We start from the raw sequence: 20496 nt of genomic DNA, 5'->3' as shown, positions 1-20496 counted from the left end.
TTTTGAAAAAGACCTCAAAGAGCACAATTTTTTTTCTCACCTTCTGACTTTACATTTATAAACTGAGCTTTTTCATATTTAGGTGAGTTATTTGGGCTCTCCGCTCTTCTTAGAGGTGAGAAAGGCAGGGAGCAGCAAGGCTGAGCTGTGTGTAGGGGTGATGAGTGCTGCAATGGGGCTGCTGGGGCTGCAGTGGTGGGGGCTGGTGTGTGTGAACCAGGGCAGCTGCCTTCAGACACCCTGTTCCAGGCAGGACGTTTGCAAGTCAAAGGGGTTTCAGAACAGAGCTGTGGGAACAGCTGGGGAAATGCAAATGGAACTGTTATATTTGCATTAATTAATTAGGCAGCAACCGCAAGGAGCGTAAGCGCTACAGCTACTGGCATTTAAAAAGTGTAAAAAAGATGTAGGATAAACATAGTTAGGGAGGTGTTTGTCTCCTCTGTCAGACTGAATTAACAGATACACTGTTGATCTGGTGATAAAATGCAAATTAATATCCCAGGGTGAAACACAGAGAGCATTGGATTAGGTGAGGAGGAAAATTCAGAGATGGAAAGGGGGCAAAGCAATCAGTAGAGGACAGCAGGTGGCTGTAGACAGGATGTCAGGGACAGCAGTGAGGCTTTAACCTCTGGAACTATTCGATGTTAGGAATTATTCATCTCACCTTTGACCATCCTGAAAGGATAATTGGGGCATGTTGGTGCAATTATAAAAGCAACAAACAAGCAAAAGCCCTGATAACATACTGGTGATATGTGGTATAGAGGGATCTTAAAATAATCTTTATCCAGGGATTAAGAGTTTCTGATCTACCACTGACCTGTTTTCAGAGTATTACAAATTCATGGTACTTGCAAATACAAGACAAAAAGGTTGTAAAACAAGAGAAAAGCAGATTTGCAGCAGCATAAGTAACTAAAGTAAGTTCCCCTGATGAGGAAACTTCAAACTAAAAACCATGCTTGGTGAAACCTCCTTTTTCTAGTCAAGAATCCAAAGTGTGCTTTGAAATCTGTGTGTAGAAAGTTTCTGGGCCTTTTAGGCCATGTGTGAAAATGTTTATTTTCATTAGGAGTGAGAAATGCAGACCTCCGGATGCCCTCTATGATTTTTTTCCCCCCAAAGGGGGAGGAGCTGGGGTTAGATGGAGACACAAACCCTGCTGTAGTCCTTGAGTCTGAATTAATGCTGCTGTTTTTAAGGGCTGAATAAACATTGGGAGTGAATGATTTCTGCGCACAGAAAGTCAGGGAAACTTCTGCTGATACCACTAACTTTGTGAACAGAGAAAGTTGTGTATCTCCAGGATTATGGCCATCTGAGGTGTTTCATCATTATTGAATTCTTATGGGAAAAAAAATAATTGACTAAAGCAAATTAAGTGCCAGAAAGTGATTTTTATTTCATTGCCTGACAGTAATATGTGGATTTGATTATTTGTTTTGGCCCTTTTTAGGGGCTTTTGCACATAGTAATAGAGTTAGCGTGAAATTTCATCTTAGTTTGAAGTGCCTTACATCTTTGTCAAATGATAAATAACACAGACTTTGGCTAGAAGTTCAGTATTTTGTAATTTTGTCTGCAAAAACATTTTCCATGGTCGATAAGAGAAATGTGAGACACCAGAGCAATAAATTCATGCTCGTCTTTGGAGTAAAATAATAATTACTTGGGTAATACAATCTTTTTTATATACACACAAGTCAGGGGGCCCCTGGCTACAAATGTGAGCTGAGTGCAGTCTTGAGTCATTACCCCTGAACACCCACCCTGGAGCGAGCAGGACCTTGGTCAGTGAAAGCAGGTTTTATAAACTGTGAAGGATTTGCAAAGGGGTGATAAACCCACACAGGGAGGGCTGCACTCCGTCCTAAAAGGTAGCTTGGAATTATTGTTGGGTGAGCTTAACTCCCAAAACTGCTGCAGATATTGGGTAGTGGAGAAACCCAGGGCTGCAGCTGCCACGTGGCTACGAGCGGGGCCAGCTGGGTGTGTGCCCAAGGGGCTGCCAGGGGGGCAGGAGCCCTGCTCCACTCAGGGTCTTTTGAAGGACCTGGGGATGTCACTTCGCAGTCGGAGAAGTCTGGGCTCTCAGATTCTCATTAATAAAGAGTTTTAAATAGTTCTAAAATCATACAGGTATGAACACCTTTTTTTTTCACCTGTTGGAGGGGAGAGGGCTGGTTTGAAAGCGTCAGTGTCAATGTACCCTATAGTGTGACACTGCAACGTGTGTGGCTGTGTTCTTCATTTCCGTGGTATATTCATGTACAGGGCTCCGTTTGGGCAGGCTTTTAATAGCAGTGGGGGGGGAGATCAAAGTGCCACCAAGGCAGCGTGTTCAGTGCCTGGGTATCGAGTGGTCTCTGTGGTTTATTTACAGTAATTTGTTATGCATTTTTCACAACGGCCACACCAACCCCAGTTCTCTGCATTCACGAGCGTGAGGACGTCGTGGTTCATGAAAGACACCACCATTTTCACCCAGTTACTCCTCTGACAAGAGGTTCTTGTCTAGAATGTGAAATTGTAGAAGCCCCCAGCTGGTGACTATAAATTCCTGCCTTAATGGGCTGTGTCAGACACGTCGGGGGGGTGGCTGTGCCGGGAGGGAACCTGAGACGGGATGCCAAAGGGAGGAGTTTCCATCCAGCGCTGGCAGTCGGGAAAGCATTGGTGTGTTTGGCACGAGAAGGGAGCCGGGGGTCCCTCCAGCCCCTCTGCAGGGAAGGTGACACCCAGGGGAGAGGGGCACTGCAATAACGCACAAGTGGCTTCCCCAGCTACAGGGTCCCTCAGTGGTCACACACAAGTGCCTGTAAAAGATTAGAACAACAGAATGAAGTTTCATTCTTGTCTGGCCTATCACAGGTTTAAAAGTTGTGTTAATTTCCTGTCCAAAACTTAACCAAGGCAGTTGTTGGTTGGGCAGTGTGTGACTGTTGCTCACTTCAGAGTTGTCCAGATGTGACTGTTCTAACTCACAGCAGATTCTTACTTAATGGTTTCCTTTTGCTGTATCATTTTTGCTGAGATGATCAGTTTGCTGTTCTTCTGTTACAGATATTCACTGTCAGTTTTCATTGCTACTTTCAGACATTTTGAGGATTTCTTGGATCTTTTGTCCTCCTGTTTTTGCCTTTCATCAAATTTCTGCATTATCACTTGGAGCTGTGGCTTAGGCCAGGGCAGCTGTATTTAAGTACAGTTTCCTCCCCTCCTCCTGCCCATGTAGGCACCAACCTGTGCTGTGCCTGTGATTTGTTGTACTGTTCCTCTTTTTTCCTAGATGTGAAGGAGGATCTCTCTCCTGAGAGAGTGTTCTCTACGTCTGTGTAACAAGTAAAGGAGGTAGCAGTAGTGTCTTCTGCTATTGCTTTAATAACCTGTTCAAAGAAGTACAGCAAAGCCCTGAGAAAAAAAAGTTACTGATAGTTTGTGGTGTTAAGTTCTTGAAACATAAAACCAGGACCAGGCTCTGCTTTGAGCTGAAGTGTTCAGTGCAGAGGGTCTGCAGCATTTGTCAGGGGAAAATGCTTTATTTTGCTGGCACCACAGGCTGCACTTTTGGAATACTGTTATATCTGACAGGCCAGTCCTAGGTTCAGCCAGTGCTTTTCTCTCTTCAGATGATGATTAGAGAATACTTTAGATAATTTAAAACACTAAAAGGCAGCTGATCCAAAAGAATTCTGTGATTTTGTGAAATATAGTTCAGAGTAGTCAGGAAATTAATCACTTGGAGAACCCCTGGCGTTCTGTCTTTTGAACCTTCTCATAATTCCTCTGAGTTCTGCCAGGAAATCAGAGGGGGAAATCCTCATGTAGCTAAATTAAGAGATGACTGTGAATTTTACCCCACAGCTGAATTGCCAGTGGCAGGCACTGTGTTCAATGAAGAATTGCCAGGCAGACTTGTATCTGTAATTAGCATTTCTCACAAGCAAGGGCTTCTGCTGCTGGGTGGCACCAGCAAGAGGGTGCTCACTCCTGGGACAGCTTTCTCCTGGCCTTCCGGGAGTCCTGGCTGGCTGTCCACTTGCTGTGATTCCTGGCAGTGAAAGGAGAAGGGCTTTATTGGGTTTGACAAATGCAATGTTACATGTGGGAGGTGACCTGTGCGCCTCAGCTGCACACACCTGCCCTCGGCTGGCTCAGCTTGTACCAGTGTCCTCTGAAACAGCAAATTTGGCATTTGCCAAACAGATGATTCGGTGCATTGTGTATCTGATGCAGCAGGTTTATTTTCAGACACATCTATATGTTGACTGTTTTTCTGCTGTTTAAGAAGAACCATTAAAATGGGCCTCTTGCAAGAAATTGCCTCCCTGTTAACAGCAGATTTATGGCTACTGGCCAATACTGTCCTAATAGTGTATCCTGTTCAAAATTGGTATTTATGTACCAAAAAATGCTTTAAAAGCAAGTAAATGAAATACCATGTTAATATAAATGTTAGTGAAAATATCTGATCTAAAGTTCATTAATATTTAAAAGAAGCTTCTGAGAATGTGGTCGAGGAAGGACTACACAATAGCTGTATGTTGCCTATATTTTTTTTGAAAATATATACCTCAAACATATCAATAGTTGAATCCAGCTTGGGAGAACTTGTAAAGTCATATTAGTATATGAGAAGAAACATAAAACTTGGGTTACTTACTTAAGCTGTTGTCTGTATTATCCAGGTGACACTCTTTTAACACATGAGAATTAAATCTACAGTTCTGGATTTAAGCTTGTGTGGCCCAAACAGTTCACATAAATTTTAGTTACTACAGAATAAGTAAAACCTTCCTCTCTAAAAATTTTGGGAGTAGGCAGCGTCCTCATCTTGCCAAAGAATTCTTCCTAAATGTAAAAAAAAAAAAGAAAAAAATCATAGAATCTACTTTCAGTTGCAGATACTGGGGGCTCTTCCTCAGTCCTTACACTGCTCAGTTCTGTACCTTAGCACTTTCCTAGGTGCCCGTAAGGTTTATTTGCCTGCTGGCATGTGGAGTTTCTTGTCCATGTGTCTCCTGTATGAACAATTCCTGGAGATCAAAAGCTTTTGCAGAGAACCACCACGAACAGCTCCTTGCTCAAATACTGCCCTCAGTTCTTATTCTCAGTATAATTATAGCCCCAAAATTGCAAAGTAGGAGTGGGAGTTCGTACAAATATTTGTAGGACTGTGAATTGTACTGTGCTGTGGAAGGCTAGGAAAGCCTCAGAGGTGTTTTTTAATGGAAATATTTTGATTTTAGGAGCAGGTGCCTGTTCCTGTGTATCACCCCACGCCGAGCCAGACTCGCCTGGCCACGCAGCTGACGGAAGAGGAGCAGATCCGGATAGCGCAGCGGATCGGCCTCATCCAGCACCTTCCCAAAGGAGTCTATGACCCCGGCAGAGACGGCTCCGAGAAGAAGATCCGAGAGTAAGTCCCAGGGACTGAATGGAAGGGATGTGGCTGTTGCCTTGGTTTGTGATGCTGCCCTGGGATACCTGACCTTGTCATCCTGGGTTTGCCTTATTTTCAGGGACTGTAATTTCATGTAGTTTTCTAAAAGAAAATAAAGCCCTGCAGAAGGCTGATGTGGTGAGTGCCATCCCTGCCCAGGGTAGGGGGTTGGAACTCCACGGGTTCTAAGGTCGCTTCCAACCCAAACCACTCTATGACTCTGAGGCTCTTTCCTTTATCTTATGCAAGGATACCCCTCACAGTATCTACAAATACTAAAAGCATCCAGAAATAGATATTACTGTTTTTCATTTCCAGTTTGGTAACACCAGCTTAAATATTTTATTTTTCCCCCCCAGATGTGTCATTTGTATGATGGACTTTGTTTATGGGGACCCTATCCGATTTCTGCCGTGCATGCACATTTACCACCTGGACTGTATAGATGACTGGTTGATGAGATCCTTTACCTGTCCATCCTGCATGGAGCCAGTGGATGCAGCACTGCTTTCATCATATGAGACTAACTGAGCCAGGGTTTCTCTACTGAACCTTCAAGGAGACCATCCACTTCCATGGGTTTGATCCTTTTGTCATTCAGCCCAAAGAGCCAGGAATTAGGAATTAAGATCATGCACAAAGTATACATTTCCTAATAAATAAATAAAAAAATATTCCTGAATGGCTGCAAATATTGGAAAACATAGTATTTTAGAGACTATAGAAAAGTAGGTTGTTATTTTTAATGTAAAGCCTTGACCCACCATTGTCTTTTAATGTTTGTTCTTACACCCATATATAGGAATTGTGTAAAGTGTTACAGCAACTGTAAATGTTAAAACTGCGTGTATCCAATTTTATTAGCAGTAAGATAAGAGTATTTTTTTTCCTAAATAAAGTAACCAGTTCTGTTCTGATTCTTTTCACAAGTCCTGGCATTTGGGTCAAGGCTTTATTGAAATCTACATTTTATAACACTGGCACAAAGAAATAGTTTTAAGCTTGTTTGCACAGTTCTTTTTCTTTTTTTTTTTTTCCATTGGAGATGGAATTCATTGCCTTAGGTCTTTTTAATAGTGTATTGTTATTGTTGGGCTGGCTCTATGCTTGAAAACCAGTTTATTTATAACCTGTTAAAAGTGCTATATTTTGTTTGCAGTTAGGAATATGCAGACTTCAAAGTGATCTCCTAGCTTGTAAGCAAACTGAGATGCATTATCCCTTTTCTACAAGTGATGCAGATTATGAAGATATGACACAAGTCCTGCAGTGAAACTGTGGTTTTATGGGGTTTTTTTATAACTTCCTTCGGTTTTGATGAAATAACAGTCCTTAAACTTTAATATGTGACCTTTAACTTGATCAGATTTAAAGTGGGCCAGATGAACAATAAATAGTTAAGCTGCCATAACTGAAAAAAAATATATTTGGAACTAATGTAGTGTTAGCATTGCTTATTCTACTTTTTTCTTCCTAAAAATGGTTGTCTTGGATCATAGCAAATGGATACTGCATCTCTCGTTCTTGTAGTTCTTAGGCTATCAGAAGTTAAGAATAAACATACTGTATCTCAGTCTCCTGGATTAAATGTATCTGTTGAGCCCTGCTGGCTGACACATCAGTCCACTGAACAGGAATGAACACAGAGAGGAGAAAAATAGACTTTGTTCTGCACATAAATGCAAAGTTTATATAAACACAGAGTGTCAGGGTAGCAGTGGAGGGGCAAACAGTCCTGCTATAGCCAGAATCACACAATTTCCTGATTTCTGTAGCAAACAGTATGTGCTTGTTATGAGAAGCTCCAGCAAAGAGTGTAGCTGAAAAGACCTTTTTCCACTTAGCATGGTTTTTTTCCCTTTTTTCTTCTCCCCCACTCCCTTAATGTACCTACTGTGACTTCTGTGCATTCAGTGCCACCCTGACACAGTGAGAAGGCCCTGGTCTCGTGAAGTGAAACACAGTCTCAAGCTAACCACAGCAGACAGGGGGATGTTCGTTGATTGTGTTTCAGCTATAGTTTGAGTTCTTGATACAACAAGTTGTGTTTCAAAACCCAGGTCCTTGGAGGACTTAGTGCATTTACAGTAGAGGAGAATTGTAATTCTGTGGGTTATGGATAACTGGTCAGCACAATGGAGAGTCAACATTTGTTTGTTATTCCTGCAGCTGACAGCACCCTGCTCCCTTAGAGAAGAACTCCAAGGAGCAGTCAAAAGGAACTGAAAACACTCTGCAGTTCTCAGTTCACTCAAATGGCCACACATTTATCTGGACACAATGTTTTTGCTGAATTCATACATACCTAATTACATGGATCAAAATCTGGGAAGAGAGACCTGAAGTTGTGCAATATCATTGTTCCTTTTCATCATTCCGTGTGTGTTCCTTTGTGTCCTCCTTTTTGTCTGTTTCAGGGGTTGGGTTCTTTTTTTTTTTTTTTTTTTTTTTTTGGTAAAACAATGTCCACATTAAGTATTCATTTCTTTATCTTGTTAAAACTGGCAAATGAACAATTTGAAAAAAACGGTGTTGTCATGGTGGTATTAGTCTTTATTTATTGCAAGACTTGATTAAGAAATATTTAAAAGAAGTAGAAAGTGATAGATTACTGAGCTGAATGCTTTCCTAGGCAGCTGACACCTGAGCAGCTGAACTTTAACACTGATACTGACTGGGCTAAGGGAAGAAATTACTTTTATTAAAGTACTTGTTAAATAGCAAAAAGATGTGAAGGGGTAAAACTGGAGCTGATGACACAAGAACAGTCCAAAAAAGTTCAAAGTTTAGCTTAAAGACAAATGTGTAAATATAACAAATAAATCAATTATTTTTCAAGTTTTTAGGTACAATACTGTTCTGAGTGATTTCTAATTCAAAGACTAATTGATCTGAATTTAATGTAAAATAATGTATAACCTGAATTTTAGCTACAACTGTGGAACCAGATCTGTGTCTTATTTCTACCATGTATAAGATGAAGATACATTTATCTCCTGTCCTAGAGGTGTCTAACAAATTACTTGCACTTCAAACACGTTAAGACAGTCCAGCACAGCACAGCTGGTTCCAACTGGAGTCTCCTGAAGCTGAGTGAGGGGAAGGAGTTGGCTCTGACTCACCTGGACCTGTTCACCCAACGCCAGGGTGGGCAGGCCCATAGAAAAATGTCTGCAAAGCAGTTTGAAGGAAAAACCAAACAAAAAAGCCTCTTACAGCCACTGTGTGCAAGTACCTGAGTTTGGAGGTGCTTGACAGCCCTCAAGAGCTGTTGCTTTAAAGCATTTTCATAGGGCCCATGCACTGTGATGAAAGCACTGAGTGCAGTGATGTCATTTGTAATTCAGAACTGCAAGTGGCACAGCAGCCCTGGCAGAGACCCAGGGAGGGCTGGGGGATCACCATGCTCCATTTCAGCGGTGCGAGGGACACCGAGTGTGAAAGCCCACACGCAGCAGGTCAGCGCCACCACATCACTGCTGTCCCCTCCACAGCCAGAGCTGCTGCAGAACCAGCAGGGAGGGAGGGCAGCACCTGCATCCAGGAGGCACAGCAAGGATGTGGTTGGGTTCCACTTGCAGATTAGAGTAGGAAATGGATTTTCTCTCATACGTCAGAAGGAAACTCCCACAAACCTGAGGCCAGAGATATAATGATGAGTAAGGAATACTCAGTTTTATACAGACCTTTATGCTTAAAAATTGTTGCATGCTACAGGAGTTACCACTTTAATCATTTCACATCTAAGGATGGTAATCCTTATTACTTGTTGCCAGTTCATTATGTAAATCTGGGGGAGAATCATACATTAACAAACAAACCCAGCCCAGAGCATTTCTTTCTGAGGAATATGAGCCACATAAGGGTTTAAAAGCTCCTACAGTCTTGCAGCTTCCCAGGGCTGAAAGCAATTCTGTGTTTGGAAGGCTGACAGTCTCCCTTTCCAGTGGCAGAAGGGTACATTTCTGGGCTGAGGGATTACGAAATACCTGAACTTACTTCAGTTGCCACAGTTTTAGGACTTCAACATTTCCTGTCCTTGTGCAATCGTGGTAAGGATGAAAATTCTTTTGAGTCAGACTGCCAGTGAAATAAATAACAAGATGGCTGAAACCAAACGTACAGGATCTCTCAGCAGTTAAATCCTGGATTAAAAGGACTCAGGAAAAAAGTGGATGCTGGCTGATTACAAACACAGTTTGTTACAGACGCCACATTTTTATTAAAAACATACATTCTAGTTGACAACCTATAAAACACATGAATAAAAGCTGTTCAGAAGAACCCTTTTTGACTTAATACCCAAAATAAAAATTAGATTCAAGGATTAACTTTTCTTTTTATAGAGCATTTGACTTTGAAGAATATAATTTATGCTAACCATCCTTTGCAGATTATCTTGCATTTAAACCTGTTCTGGGATAAGAGTTTGGGGCTTTGGAATTCTTGGTATGAAATGCAAAGTTAATGCTTTGTGATAAAGAGAGCAGTCTAAACATACTCTGCAAAGTATCTTTTTGATTTAAGCAAAAGGAATAACTGTATTCTCATGCTAGGAACTGATTCATTACACTGACACTTTGCTAAGTAAAAGCTGCAGAGAGGAGTTTATAATGAAGAAATCCTTTGTGCAAAGCCCTTTCTGTGTTCTCACAGCACCGAGGTATTTGCTTACTCAGCAAGAGGGGCCCAGCCACACCGAGCGTGCACAGAGAGCCCCCAGCCCTCCTCTGTCCTCCCAGCTGGAAAACAAGCACCAGAAACTTCAGAAAACTGCTCTTTTCAGCACCAACCCCTACAAAACATTTGTCTTTCTTTCCAAGAAGGCATTTCAAGAGCTCTGCACACAGCAGTAAACAGATTCACCACACACACCACACGGGCCCTGGCTGCCCACACCAAGCACTTTCCCAGCCTCACTTTGCTTCCTCACTGCACTTTTGCCAGGGCTCTCACTGCACCATGACAGACAAACGTCACCTTTTCAGCATCTTTTGCCCATGCTTCTGCCACATTAGCAGGAGCTGCCTGTGTAATCCAGGATTCACGCTGGGGAAGCAGATTGAGGCAGGCAGACAAGGCAAGAATTCAAGGGGGGAAAAGATGAATCGCTCCAGAACTTTTCTGAGCAGGACAGAGCCGTTCCAGGCACTGTCCCACTGAGGCAGAGCTCTGCTACTCCAGAGTGAAAACTGATGCCCTTCAAATCTAGAGCATAAAACTGCATTTTTGTGAGGTTACCCCACTGAAGGGCTCTTGCTAGATTGTCTTTTTGCCTTGGGATTCCTTCTAGAAGGCTGCAAACTGCACAGTCCTGCAGTGTGATCCTGCTGCAAACCATTAGTAAAGGCCTTTAACCTCTGCATTTTCCTCAGCCATCATCAAAGCTTTCTTTTCTTTTCTTTTTAAAGTATCTTGCCTTTTTGAAGTCCTGAATTTAATAATTTGTTCAAGCAGTTCTGATAACTTTTCAAAAAGCTGTGGCTCCAGAACCTGTTACCACTGTGTGTGAGTATACATACATAGATGTTTTATGTATATTTATATATGCATTTCTTTATGTGCTGTTCCTTAAAAAAACCAACATTTATTTGCATCAAATAAATGATGAGCCCAGCCAGCATCACAGAATGGAAACCTGAGTCATGTATCCACAAGCCATAAGAATGAAAGGCAAATCAAATTTTTCACAACTGTATCAGTCATTGGAATAATCTCCCCAGGGAATGTTAGATCTCCCAACACTGGACACTTCTAAGATTCAGCTGGACAGGGTGCATGGCCACCTTGTCCAGCCTCCGCTTTTGGCAAGAAAGGTTGGACCACATGATCCTTGAGGTCCCTTCCAACCTGGTATTGTATCTATGACTGAAATATCAAAACTGTAACTGGCACTGATTTTTGCTTCTAAAAACCTCTGCAGCTGCATAACCTTAGTGGTGGTAACAGCAGTGCTGGGTACTGTGCCCAGGTAAGATGACATTGAACGTGAGCCACGTAATTCTAGGATCCTCTGGAGTTAACAGCATTGCTTCACTCCCCAGAATGATTTACTGAACTCCACTGAGATACAGTTCCTATTCTACATCTGCGGAGCATAGACAGCTGCAGGCATCTCACACCAGCACCTTTGCCAAAACATCAGGGAAAGCACCACATTCACAAAGCACCAGCTCACCCTGGGACTGCCCCTGTGACAACTGACACCAAGCACAGCCCCGGGGCTCTGGCACTGCAGACAAACATCCCACACAGCTCCAACACCAAGGATGATGTTCTTACCTTCACACCTGTGTGCAGCAGGATAAAAGGAATGGAAAGAGGAAAACTGTCCAGAGTATTGGGGTTTCTGCGTATCTTCTCTTCCCACCACATCACTGCTGCTCCTATACTTCGCTAAGTATAGAGATATATATATATATATATATGTATATATATAAAAAACACAAAATAAACTTTTCTTTGCCTTTTTTTTTTAAATTTTAAAATTTTTTAATTGCCCATAAAAAGAGCATGAAGAGGGCTATGACTGCTCCATTTTGTATTTTCTGTAAAACCGTCAAGGAGAGAGAAAGCAAGTAGACTTTATTGCAATGCATAATTCTAAAAAGACATTTTGCCTATGCTTAGCCAGCAATGAAAGTAAGTAGGTCCTGAGATTTTAAAAAACCACAGAAAATAATGGAGCACAGCCCAGTCCTACAGAAGCATGGCTGAATTTGAGCAAACACTATGCAGTATTTACCACAGTGCAATGCAGGTATTTATTAGTTCTGTTGCTAATCATAAATCTTAGAGACAGGAATTGACTGGGCACGTCCTTAAAAGAAAGTACTGGTGGGGTTTTTTTTAAACACCTGAAGCAAACCTAGATAGCATCTTTAAAAAATACTCTATGATAACAAATCATTCAATTAAAACACTTGTTGGTACACGCTTTGCACGTAATCTGCCACCAAAATGTATTTGCAGAACATAATGAGAAAAGAAGCAAGTTCATTTCTAGTCTGTTCAGGTTTCCCAATCTCATTCATCAGTGACGTTGCCAACCATTACCCATTTTCCTGTAGAGCCGTAAACAACATGACTCACCTCTTTATCTTCTCCTCTTCCTCCCAGAGGGGAAACAGTGTTGAATGCATTGTTTTGGTCATTTCATATACATTTGCTTTGCTGCTGTGTTTTTATGCGTGAGAAGGCAAAGTAACACATCTTGCAGGTGGAACTGGAGGCTGAGTGTTGTATTTAAACTCCTGGGAGTGCTTTTTGCATTCTGGGACTGACCTGTAGGAAAGCCTTGTCTCACACAGAGGAGCATTAGCTGACGTCCCTGTTGGGCCAGAGGCACACAAGCTGTCAGCCTGTGAGCTTTTAGTCTTGGACCCAGGCCACAAATAACAAAAAATACTAAAGCACTCAATACAGCATTTAATGCCAAAACCAGTGTGAAAGGGGAGAAAATGTTTGATATGATCCTGTTCTACGCTGCTGTATTTCATAAAATGTGATTTCCTAAGCCAAGTTTTGAGGTGTAAACAGCCCGAGGCCAGGCACAGTCAGAAGGGGACAGTCCTTAAACCATCCATCCTTGATGGCACATGTGAACTGTTGATTGCAAGAGAACTGTGTGTCAGTAAGCAAAGCAGGCTCCCGTGCCACAGGTGGAGTTGAGCAATTTTAAGTGTGTGTTTCCAGATCACAGTAGTTCTGTACCATGTTTGTGGCTTCATCAATTTCTCTTCTAGCCATCCAGAAAAGCTGTGACCATATTCAGTTCCAGCCCAGTGTCCTTTGCCCAACAGCTTGTATCTCATCTCATGTTACTTACAGGAGCTGGGAGCTGATGCAGTTGCACCTCATCAGACCTCAGCAGGAGCTGCTGGCTCTTCAGCCCCTCTCTTCCCTCAGTTCAGTGAGAGACCTTGCATGCAGGGATTCCACATAACAGAGCCCATGATAAAAGGGGTGCCCCTTTTACTGCCTTGCCCTTCCTGCCAGCACCACTTTCAGGTGAGAGCATTATCCCATGGGGCACCATGGCCACTGCTGCAGATATCCAGGAAACTGAGAACGAATTTCTCCCCCTCCTCGGTTACTGGCAGGAAAACACTTACTACTAGTGCTAGTTTAAAAAAAATGCATTGAAAAAGAAATAAAGTTTGTAGGTTTTATGATAAAGGTCCTACCAAGTGCAGAAAACTTTTCTGCTGTCTGAGTTAGTAATTTTTGTCTTTGGATAACATCTCTGGCTTTGCTGAAGATGGGGAAGAGCTGATTGCAGCAGTTGTTGGCTAAAGATGGTGCACAGAGTGGGTTTCTCAAGCATTGCTCAAGACAGTTCAGTATTTGAATGCAGAAGGAACTGCTCTTTCTGCAGTTGAGGTGTTGACTATATCCATCTGCAGTAGTACTTCCATTTCCTGAATCTTGGGCCATGCTTCAATCTCTGATGTACAATTCCATGACAATATCCACTATTTTCTGCTAAGTGAATACCCTGAGGTGAGAACTCACACATTTGTGTTTCCCCTGATTCACTGCATTTGGGACTCCAGACTGAGGAAGCAATTTACTGTCCTGCAGAGCTGCTCCAGGCACCATGCAGAGAAATGGAAAAACCAGCCCAGCATCAACCTTCCAGCCCAGATTGACCCCACGGAGTCTGGATGCCTGCCATGGAGGAGCACCAAAATGAAGGAACTGATGAGCAGAGTGATGTTGGGCAATTCAAAATATAATACACCAAAAACTTACACAGTGACAATGTACCAGACCTTCCACTCATCTTTTCCTCAAGTGAATCCATACTGTTACAATCCATAAATCCTCATTGCATGAGGAAGGTGATTATTTCCTATGGCTTGGGAGCCAAGGAGTCAAACATCACAGTGAACTACAAAGCACTCAGCTGAAGCTGCAGATGAGGTCTACAGTGCAACTGGTGCTGGTGTTTGACTAGAGGAGACTAGGAAAGTCTTAGGAAGGCAATGAAAAGCTTAGGAAAATCTTGGGATTTTCATTGCTGCAAAGCATCAGGGAAGCTGGCTGAGTATCACACAGTACATCCTTTGTGTGATGTATCTAAGATCAGGCAAAACCAAGTTGTGGGTGAAATTTCAAAGACAAGGAATGAATCTACACTCAGAAGGATTGTTCAGTTTCTGCAAAGTACAATTTATGCTAATTTTCACATGGCATTGCTTGCTTAAAAGATGCTAAGGCTGCCAAAATATTTGAAAAGGACACAACTGGAAGAAGAGGCGTTATATGCATGAAGTAGAACAAGAAACTTTTTTTATTCTATACAAAGAATGACTGAATTTTTACACTGAAGTCTTGATGTGCAGCTTGTAAATAGCGTAACTGTTTATACCGAATTTTGTCTGAATTGAGACATTTATCTGAACTGAATTTATCTGAGAAAGTCACTTTAAAAATGCGTTTTCCATCTATCATTTTAACTTGGAAAGACTTTTATAAAGGGTATCTATTTTTAAGACAATGCAAGTTCTCCTTGTTGAGGAACTGGTGGTTCTGTCTCCTTGCATATTAATTTACAGTTATAAAACAATTTCATTTCCTTTGAGGAGGCAAAAGCAGAGCTATAAACTGTCAATTTTCTCTTCTGCTGGGAACAATCACTTTAGAAAGGATATTCACTGTGAGGTACATAGATACGAATCTTCCTGACAAACATCTCCATTGGAGAAAAAGGGCTCTCAGAAGACCTCCCATCTCCACCCATCAGAATGGGTAATGGGGAAGAAGCTCTTTCAAAAGGGAGGTAGAAGTGTGCCCCAAAACCCCAGAGGCATACAGACATGGAGCCAGCCTGGAGAACAGCAACCACAAGTCAAAGCTGTGGTACCACTGACTTCACCAGTTTTGCAGCAAAGCAGGAATTCCATGGCGTTGGAAAGCAGACCAAGCTCATTGCTCTATTCTCAAAGCCCCTTACACAGGAAATCTCCCAAAAGATCAATCAAGAGCAAAAAGATAAAGGCCTCTCCTTTGTGCTGAGGGAGCTGCTCCAGCCCCGGCTTCCTCCCACAGGGAACACCAGCCTCTTGCAACATGGACATGTCAGCTTGGGAATCCTAAAAACAGCCACTGTAGGAAGGGATGGGCTGTCACAGTAACTCCAGAATCGCTCCAGCCACTGCAGTGTTGCCATTTCTTAAATGACCTTCAAGGACTTGTGCTTTAAATTTGACATAAGCTTCAGATCATGTTCATTCTGACAGAAGACATTTCCTAAGAACCTTCCATTGTCAAAGAAGAAGTGATGCAGTTTTATACTGTCACCACCTTTCCCCCTGCAATCCTCAGTAAATTAATTCAGCTGCTACAAGCAGCAGACTTGACAGGAAAACCAAACTAAAGAAAAAGTCAAGGTACTTGCATAAGAGAGACCATTCTTTTCACCAGCAGGTTTCTTACAGAAGCAAAAATGGGGCTGGTAAAAGCTGGTATAGAGAAGCTTTCTGTGCCCAACTAGAAACGCCCAGAATCCAGAGCTCCTCCCTGCTGTGAGATTTTCTCACACCATTCCAACTAAGCAGGTACTGGGAAAAAGCAATGTTTTCCTTTTCAACTCCAAGTAGTATGGATCCAAACAAATATTTAGAATTAACTGAGATTAAATCTGGAAATCTTAAAGTTTTGCTGTTTGTTTTTTTTTCAAATGTTCCCCTTTCACTAAGCAAGCTACAACATAATGTTGCGAACACAAGAGAAAGGCACACGATTGAAAAATGAATTACACAGATGTAAGTATTCAAAAAGCCACTGTTGGAAAAACAATATTTTTCAGGGTTATGGTTGGTTTGAGAGATTTTTTGCCATGTTATTACACTAGATTAATGTTTTATGCATCACCTTTGAAATTTTAAGTTATTTGGTTTTTCACTGACTTGAAAGAGAAGGAAAAATAAATCTAAAGTGTTGGTAATTTTCTGCACCAAATTTTGCAACAAACAGAACATCAAAGAAGAAAAAGTTACGACACTGCTGAGGCTCCACAGTGCATTCCATTTTCTGGGGTGGATTTGGCTTGGTGCAGGGCAGCTTGAATTCTGAAATGTGTCCTTGTTTCCATGGAGTAATTCTTGTAGTTTTGTCTGAAACAAAAGAAGATCCACTCTGATGAATATATATATTTTAAACATTTCCAAGTTATCTTTGTATTACTGTTTTAAGCAAAACAACTGTAGACAGCAAAAAAGCCTTTCTTCACAAGCTCCTTTGTTGCCTACTCTAAAATACAAGGCATGTGTTCCTGGCCAAACAAGGCAGCTCTTTGTTCTTTATTTGTAATTCCACTGTCTGGCAATTACCAGAAAAATATAGCTTAATAAGAAATTGAATCTGATCCACTCAATCAAAATACTGAGTCCATATTAATTATCTGTAACATCCACTTAGTTTACATTCAGAAATTAGAATTTCCCCCCCCCCAAAGTATAACTGACAGATTTGAATACAAATATTTTCAGCATTAAAAAAAATCATTTTAATAAGGTAAACTCATTTCAAGAAAGTAAAGAGGAGAGGGGGGAAAAAAAAAAAGAGAGAGAGAGAGAAAGAGAACCTGTCCTGATCCAGAGGAGGGGAACATCCCCATCTCCATCCTGTGTTTGCCAACAAATACTGTGTGTAGGAAATGAAGGCAGACAATTTGCTGCTCCAGAGCTTGGAAAGAGAAAGTGGGCACACACCAGATTCCATATCAGCTTTTGAGGAGCAATTCACCATCCCAGGGAAGACTAGCAGGATTTCCACCACACACATCTAGTGCCTGGCTCCGCACTGTCATCTGCCTATAGTTTCCAGTAGCTCTGTCATGCTCTAAAGAGTTACTGGAGCATTCAAAGAATCTGTATTTTCATGGAAAAGCTTATATAAAAAACCAAAAAATTTTCCCCAGGACCACATAGAAAGTGCGGATCCTACTTAGTAGGAATTAGCATGTCAGCTCCTACAGGATGGATACAGAATCCAGATACAAAAGAGGATTAGACCATGCTAATTTTCTTGTAGAAGATATTTGTCATCTTTACAGAAACATAACATTAAGTATTAAACTCTGTGTATCTTAACAGCCTTTCAGTTCGGAATTCATAATTCAAACCAAGCATGGCAGCGTGGTATCTGTCTGTGGCAGTGCCAGTCTCTTGGTGAAAACCAGGAATTCCATGCCCATCCTACACCAGCTTATAATTTTATGTATGCAACACCCAAGAGGCTGACTGAGAAAAGGAGGTGGCGAGGTTCTGCTGTGTGCTGATTTGAAACCCCTTGAAGTTTTTCCTTTAAATTAAATAGATTTTGTCATGCAGAGCCTGTATTTCTCATGAGTACACTGATATTCTTGTTTGTAGTTTACAGTCATACAAATAGAAATATTTCCATGCATGACCAAGCCAAAACTGTTTATCATCTCATCCCACTCTTTCTACCAGAGCTGAGGATCCAAGCCAGCAGCAGTATGTGGATTTAGGTCAGGCAAATCAAGCGTCATGCACCAGCCAAGCGCTTGCCTGCACTCCTGCCAACTGCAAACAGAATTCTGCAGCCCCAACCCCACCAACGCCCTGCTCTCCCTCTCGTGGCTGCTGAGACACTCAGTGTTTGTAGCTGAAAGCTCATAAACACAGAGCATTTTAATGCCACAGGTGGAAATGTAAGAGCTGCACTTTTATTTATGACTGACTGAAACAAGGGGTTTTGTAATGAGGGGGTTTTTTTTTGCATGTCACAACAGTGTTCAAGAGTTCTTTGAGCACAGCAAGTCTGAGTAGCAGCTTTCAGACACTGGGCAACAGCACATTTTTCAGAGTTGCTGTCTGCTGGTGCACCCCTTTAATCCAAACACCTTCTCCTGAGGGGACCTGAGACACATTCAGAGCTGCCAGGGAAATGTGCAATGGCCAAGCAGCAATGACAGAAGTTCCAGCTGTAATCAGCAGCTCCAAATCATTCATTTCTAGAGCTCTCCTTAAGAGAGATGTGAACAAAGGAAATGAGGACAGGAGAGGTGTGTTTAGAGGAACATGAAGCCAGTTGAAACACTTTCCACTGCACTTTGCTAATGCAATTTTTGCTGCTCTTAATATCTTCCATGAGTCTACAGAGAACCAGGCTCACAAGCACAGGAGATTAAGGATTGCAATATTTTAATTTTTGTGCTGACAGGCTTTTGTCATAATCTTTGGTAGGCTTGATTTGCTACTCTGACTTGCAGAGTGGCCTGACTTGGACAAAAAACAACATAGAAATTCTGTGTGACCTCTCTGAACCGGGCGCAGGCATCGGTTTTGTAGCTGCTGACGCTTGTGGCAGTGACTCTGCACATCTGGACTCGCTCAGGATCCAGGCAGAGGTGAACTACCTTGATGCTGGGATGCTTGAAGAGGGGGAAGAGTTGTTTGGGTTGGATTTCCTCTCTCCCCACCACTGCCAAAATTTGGCTCAGCAGAGAAGTAAAGGTTCAAACAGACGCAAACCCTGTATTTATTAATTTTATAATAAAGAACACATATGATCAAGCCCAACTTCCCAATAAACCTATTTTGCTAGAAAAATCAATCACACAAAACAGTAAAAGCAGGTGTTTAAGTTGCCTCGATGCAGATGAAACAATACAAAGATACCAAGTGTAACCTGAAGCATTATCTTAAATGTATTTCATCAAGGAAAGAAACAGGCACTGCTGGCCATCAATTTAAGTAATGCTATTTTAGCCATAACACAGAGCTTTGATTTAATTTAATACATCTTTTATATGAATAAGCAAATAGACTACAAAGATTATTACATTTTGTTGCACATGGATTATTTCTTATGGAAACTTTTGACATTTAGATTAAGATATTTAAATTTTTTTGGCTCTTTTTGCAAGTCCCAGACTGAACAAATGTAACACCTACCACTGGAAAGGTCCAAACCAAAACTAAGGCATGCACACTCCCACAGGAAAAATGAAATGAGTTTCCACGATATTAATGAAATGCTTCTGCTTCCTGCTAACCGGTAAAACACCAAACTGACCCATCAGACACCAACACAGGCTTTTCACTTACTTTGCTTTTTCCAGAAGTTTTATTGCTTCTTCTCTTCTATCCTGCTCCAGATACAGTATTGCCAGCTCCAGCAAGGCATTTGGAATTAGATAATGGTCATATTTTATCTTCTTCTCACTGCATTGGAAAAGAAATAGCCTAGAGACCTTGAAATGATATATTGTTTCCCTCATTTAACAGGTCCAAACACAAATAACTAGGAGATTAGCTAAGATCAGAAGGAGCTATCAATCTCTATTACAACACTTGTCATGTTCTCTATCTGAAGCCCTCTTCTGGGTTATTAAATGTGTATTTTGCATAAGCATCCTACACAATATGTATAATCTCAGGATTAGAAAATAATGCCTTTATTATCAGGAAAGTGTTAGAAAAGATGACAACATCATGAGCTCTATCCATGTGAGCTGACAAGAAGAGGTGCCATGCACCACATGATGTGCAGAAGTTCCCATTGTAATCACGCTCCCACCTGCAGAGTGCATTTGGCTTCTTGGGTACAGCTTCTTCATGACCGGGAAGAGGAAGGGGGCAAAAAAAGTAAGTGGTATCTGAAAAATTTTGTGCACCTACAGTCCCCCCAAAAGGAGAAAATACCTCAATAAAAATTGCATATTTGAAATTCTTCAACACATGGCTAACAACACTGGAAATTAAAATTTAAATACCTTGAAGTAAACACTAAAGATACTGCAGTCCTCTCCCTTCTATTCATATCATGGCTACATCTCCTCTTACTTGAAACTCAAGAGCTCTCCTACATGCCAGGTATGAAAACTTACTTTAAATAGATGTAATTAAAATGGTCTTCTGCTTCTGAGATCTTGCCCAAATGCTTGAGGCATAATCCCTTTAACAGCTTTATCACACACCGGTCATCTGCCAGTAGCTCTGCAGCTGCAGGAGGAAGTAAATGGCACATTTTAGAAAACTCTAGAACAGAAGAGACTCTCCTACCTGTAGGGA

At 41.6% G+C, this 20496-nt stretch overlaps 2 protein-coding genes across 3 annotated transcripts in view; one reads left to right on the top strand and one right to left on the bottom strand.

Annotated features, from left to right (window-relative positions):
* Nucleotides 1-7902, top strand: part of RNF11 (ring finger protein 11) — a 20170-nt gene extending 12268 nt beyond the window's left edge. The window contains exons 2-3 of the mRNA XM_008640843.2: nt 5256-5425; nt 5809-7902. Of these exons, the coding sequence (XP_008639065.1) occupies nt 5256-5425; nt 5809-5980 (342 nt within the window). The 3' untranslated portion in view covers nt 5981-7902. The remainder of the gene's footprint in view (nt 1-5255; nt 5426-5808) is intronic.
* Nucleotides 7903-14726: 6824 nt separating this feature from the next.
* The window catches only part of TTC39A (tetratricopeptide repeat domain 39A), a 36656-nt gene continuing 30886 nt past the window's right edge, over nt 14727-20496 (bottom strand). For both annotated transcript variants that reach the window (XM_017743546.1, XM_008640748.2), the window contains 3 exons: nt 20313-20427; nt 19531-19647; nt 14727-16569 (listed from right to left, as the gene is read on the bottom strand). In XM_017743546.1, the coding sequence (XP_017599035.1) occupies nt 16449-16569; nt 19531-19647; nt 20313-20427 (353 nt within the window). In that variant the 3' untranslated portion in view covers nt 14727-16448. The remainder of the gene's footprint in view (nt 16570-19530; nt 19648-20312; nt 20428-20496) is intronic.

Source organism: Corvus brachyrhynchos, unplaced genomic scaffold (genome assembly GCF_000691975.1).
Source record: "Corvus brachyrhynchos isolate BGI_N302 unplaced genomic scaffold, ASM69197v1 scaffold48, whole genome shotgun sequence".
Taxonomy (NCBI): Eukaryota; Metazoa; Chordata; class Aves; order Passeriformes; family Corvidae; genus Corvus; species Corvus brachyrhynchos.
This window is presented reverse-complemented; position numbering and strand designations above follow the sequence as displayed.